The sequence below is a fragment of the Bos indicus x Bos taurus genome, chromosome 7 (assembly GCF_003369695.1).
Source record: "Bos indicus x Bos taurus breed Angus x Brahman F1 hybrid chromosome 7, Bos_hybrid_MaternalHap_v2.0, whole genome shotgun sequence".
Taxonomy (NCBI): domain Eukaryota; kingdom Metazoa; phylum Chordata; class Mammalia; order Artiodactyla; family Bovidae; genus Bos; species Bos indicus x Bos taurus.
Window position 1 is genome coordinate 101,789,341 of NC_040082.1, and position 5,259 is coordinate 101,794,599.

At 39.7% G+C, this 5,259-nt stretch overlaps 1 protein-coding gene across 1 annotated transcript; it reads right to left on the minus strand.

Moving 5' to 3' along the window:
- Window positions 1-250: 250 nt before the first annotated feature.
- LOC113896462 (olfactory receptor 7A10-like) lies at window positions 251-1,222 on the minus strand. The gene has a single exon (XM_027548636.1). It carries the CDS (start codon window positions 1,220-1,222, stop codon window positions 251-253), a length of 972 nt encoding a protein of 323 aa, XP_027404437.1.
- Window positions 1,223-5,259: the final 4,037 nt, after the last annotated feature.

Consider the following 5,259-nt stretch of genomic DNA (forward strand, 5'->3'; position numbering starts at 1 on the left):
TATGAGATATATGGGATTTTCCATATATTTCACTTAAGGATGTGAATCAATTTGGGAGAGTATAAAAATGACAAAGGATAAAGCATAGATGACCGAACAGAAAAGTTAATGAAGCGAATTGCTGAAATTGTATAAAAAAGTTGAAATCAAAGAAATGGAAATAGCAGACAATAAGCCAAAGGAGCAAATGCGATTTTCACAATCTGATCAGAGAAGCATAATATGTGGCCCTGAGGCTTTAACCCTGCTATCATGTGCATTGCTTTAGCCCAAGGACAAATGACCTTGATACAGTTTCCATCCCAAAACATCTTTTCAGAGCCCTCTTTATGTCTTTACTTCTTAGACTGTAGATGAAGGGGTTCAGCATGGGTGTGACCACAGTGTACATCACTGAAGCTGCAGCACTTGACAGTGAGCTGTGGCTAGCAGCAGAGCTAAGGTACACTCCTAAACTTGTACAATAAAATAAGGAGACCGCTGACAGGTGAGATGCACAAGTGGAAAATGCTTTACACTTCCCCTGAGCTGAAGAGATTCTATATATAGAGGACACTATCTTGGAGTAAGAGTAAAGGATACCAGTCAGGGTACCACCACCCAGAAGTCCAGCTCCAAATTGCATCATCATGTTATTGAGAAAGGTGTTGGAATAGGCAAGTTGGACCAGCTCTTTTATTTCACAAAAAAAGTGAGGGATTTCCAAATCTGTACAAAAAGACAGTCTCAGCACCATTAAGCTGTGTAACAAGGAATACAGAACACTCATTATCCAGGATATCAGAACCATCAGTCCACAAAGCTGGGGGCTCATGATGACCATGTAGTGCAGGGGGTGGCAGATGGCTACATACCGGTCATAAGCCATCACAGTCAGGAGAAAGTCATCTAATCCTGCAAACAGAATGTAAAAATACATCTGGGTGATACAGCCTTCATAGGTGATAACTTGGCTCTCTGTCTGGATGTTCCACAGCATCTTTGGGATGGTGGTTGAGGTGAAACAGATGTCTACAAAGGACAGGTTGGAGAGGAAGAAGTACATGGGGGTGTGGAGATGGGAGTCTGAGCTGACGGCCAAGATAATGAGCAGGTTTCCAAACACAGTGATCAGGTACATGAAGAGGAAAAGCCCAAATATGAGGGGCTGCAGTTCTGATTCCCCTGAAAGTCCCAGAAGAAGAAGAAAATTTGAGCTTTGTGTACCATTTCCTGATTCCATGTGGTGGAGGTGACTATTGGAGGGAAAAAAGAAATAACATGAGTAGTTTTCACTCAAACTGGCCTAACTGACATAACTGAACTATTTTAATTTCTCTTTGCTGTCAAAGAACTGATGTTAATATGTTATATGGAGATAAATCCTCCTTGAGGGTATACCTCATTTCACCTCTGACTAGAAATTTTTGTCCCATTCTCAACAAATTCCAAAGGCTTCTTAATTTACAGTTTTAATGAAAACTCCTTTCATGAATTTCAGAAATACTTATCAAGAACTAACAATGCTCCGAGCGCATATAGGGAACAATGTTTGTAAACAAAACTTCCACAATCCAAGGGTGGTTAAAGATGATATTCAAATAAATATAAAATATAATATAGCAGAAGATGACAGATACTATGAAAAAAAAAAAACAAGTAAAAATGAGAGGGGAGTAGGTGTTATTTTGTACTGAGTGTTCAGGTAAGGCCTGCAAACAAGATAATAATTGAACCAATTCCTCAAAAAAGAGAGAGAAGGAACTAGTGTGATGTTAGGAGAAGTGTGTGCCTGGTGGGAGCTAGAGGGAGCTGCCACTGCTAAGGACCTTAGAAAGATGCTGGTTCCACCTGTTCAAATCCAAATAAGGAAGCCAGTGGGGCAGAGGAATAAGCAAGGAGAGTGACTAGAGATGTTGTCAAGGATGAGGAATAAGGTGGTTTCCCTGTGACAGCTGACACCTCAGTCCACACAGAATCCCTCCTTTCATGTGATTCCTTGTACTTTACAAATTTAGTTGCAATGGCATCCTGTGAATTGTAAACATTCATATCCTCTTCTTAGTTCCATCTTCTGACTAAATACTGGTCTCTGAATTATGTCACCTTAATATAGGAGGCTGTTTCCCTAGACGATCAGACAGTAAAGAATCTGCCTGCCATACAGGAGATCCAGGTTCAATCCCTGGATTGGGAAGATTCCCCTGGAGAAGGGAATGGCAATCCACTCCAGTATTCTTGCCTGGAGAACTCCATAGACAGAGGAGCTTGCCAGGCTACAGCCCATGGGGGTCACAAAAAGTCAGACACAACTGAGTGACTTACATAACACTTTTGCTTCACTTTCTCTGCTTAAAGGACTGCTCTCACCCCAGTCACAGGCACACACACCACATCCTCGTGAGCTGTGTCACTACCATGCATTTCTTACCTAGAAACACCTTCTTCAGGCCATGAGTGGTTACAAGTCAAACTGGTCAGATCAGATTATCTTTCATTTAAGGAATATATAAATGTTACCCCGAAATTTCAATTCACAAGCTTCCCATGGGCCAATAGACATGGGATTCCTTCTTGGTATGGCCACTTTCTACCCTGTATTTAAAGAAATACTTTAAAAAGTCTGAGAGAGACAGAGAGAGACAGAAGAATGGACACATGGCCTTAAGGGAAAATTATATAATAAGCTTGAATGGCCCCTTCAGATGATGTGATGAATTAAAATTTCCTTGGTTTGGCAACATTCCAACTCCACTTACATCTCCTTGATGTCCAGAAAATAATAATTTTAAAAAGGAAAAATGCCTTTATTACTTTGATAGAAACAGTGATACATTTATGGCACAAGACACCTGACAGATTGAATACCCCAAAAGAAAAAAGAGCAAAGTGCATAAGAAAACAATTCACAAAATGAACCATACAAACTGCAACCAAAGGTGGGTATTGCTTTATATGAAGCAGTAGAAGACTCGTGTTTCCTGAGCCTGACTCACTTATTTGAACAATTTTTTTTTCCCATCCCATAGAGAAAGAGGTGAGCTTCCTAGGTGGCACTAGTGGTAAAGAACCCGCCTCCCAGTGCAGGTTAGACCTAAGTGACACAGGTTCGATCCCTGGTTTAGAAAGATCCCCTGGAAGAGGGCACAGCAACCCACTCCAGTATTCTTGCCTGGAGAATCCCATGTACAGAGAAGCTTAGTGGACCTCACTCCATAGGGTCACATACAGTTGGACACAACTGAAGCAACTTAGTACACAGCACACACACACACAGAAGGAGGTAAGCCCTGTCTCAGTTCTCTTGTAGGGTATATTGTGTTTGTTTTTCTTGAACTTTTGGCTTTATCTTACTCCTTAAGTAAATTTGGGGGGGCGTATCCCAATTGTCATCTGGTCTACAATTAACATGCAAAGGGCTTTCCAGACTATACTCTATAATTTCTACAGACTTCATGACAATTCACCCTTTCACCCTGGATAAATTTCTTCATATGATTTATGCCTGAGACATTATGTATGCCATCATTTACTTCATTATATTGCAACTTTGTCATTATAATGCAAAATCCTAATCATTTGAGACTTCACCTGCTTTGTTCACTCTCACATTTTCAAAAAGGTATGTGAATACATGTGCACTTGTATAGGAACATATTTAAATATAAATGAAGTTACAAAATAAAAAGAATGGCAATGAAAATGGAACCGACTTAAATACAGCAGTAACAAATCAACTGTATTTTTTTAAGAAATCAAATAGAGCATCAAAAACTAACTGAAAATGATATTTAAATGCTAAGTATTTAATGAAATCACATAGATTAGAAATTAAATTGGCAAATGTGTAGACATGAAACGATATAATATATAATGTTCCTAGAATCACTAGGCTTATGTTCAAATTTTACTTAATGTGCTTTATGCATCCCATTCCTTCTTCTAATTGGACTTTAATTATTATCATTTCATTGGCAACATTAAGCCTTATGTTACTTAGGTCAAACTTTGCTTTTCCTTTAGTCCTAACTAATACATTTATTTATAAATCAGGGTAGCAAACTACCACACTAACCTCTGATATCTGAGCTAGGTTGGATAAATGTTCCAGGCTTGCATTCTCTCTAATTCTCCCACAGCATCTACTGGGCTCTCAGACTCACCTGGATGGGAACTGAGAGAAAGGTCTTTGTGTGGATGTTCAAATGCCTCCTGGAAAGTTAATATTGGTGAATGAAGCTCTGTCCCCGTAAGACAGCTGGAGGGACAGAAAAACTGTTTTACAGTCAGACTCAGGTCTCCAAAGGAAACATGTTCTGTGGCATCCAAGACTTCTCAGGCTGGGGTGAGACTACAGTTTATAGAATCTATAGACTTTATAGACTTCTATAGACTCTATAGACTTTATAGAGACTTTATAGCTCACTTAGTTTCTCATTAGGCATTTTTTGGTTGTAACACCCATACTCTGTACCTGATTTCCCTAGGGGACAGGGGTCTGGACAGAAAGGAAAATTTCCCTGTTCTTTCTCTGTTCCTAAGAGACCAGGTTACAAGGCAAGTGAATTCTGTTTTTATTATTCCTTCTCAATTCTCCTGCACCCAGAGGCTTGTCAACTACAAATTGGCACTTGCCAGTCAACTACAAATTGGCACTTGCCAAGAGCATTTGCCAGGGACTGAACAACAACAACAAGGGATTTGCCATCTGCCTCTGCTGACTTTGAACCCTGTGTTGTTGCAACTGTTGACTTTCAACACCCACTGAGGGAGTTCAGGGTGGAGTGAGGCATTCTGTGCTCCAGGGAATCTGGTGGGACAGGTCTTTAGATAGTTAAATATTTTCAGGAACTGATTTCATGATCCCAATCTTTGCATCTTCTTTATATCTAGAAAAGCACTAAATCCCTCTGTGGTGACATCAGCTCCTCCTAACTAGTAGAAAACCTTCTGTAAAGTAAGCACTTGGTTGCATTGAACTCCCCCTTCACCAAAATCTTATATTTTGACCTTCCCCAACTGCCTCTGTGGAGCAGTCTCTCAGAGATATCTGAGGTGCTGTCTCCCAGACTGCAGTCCTCATTTTGCCCCTAAATAAAACTTAACTAGCAACTATCGCATTGTGCATTTTTTTTAAGTCCACATTCTAATATTAAAGACAAAAAGTTGACAGAATTGAGATGCAAATATATACAATTGGCATATTTAAATGGGTATTATAAGATGGTTACATCTCTTTTGTTTAATTATATTGTGGGATAAGCATGTTTCACTGGTAAT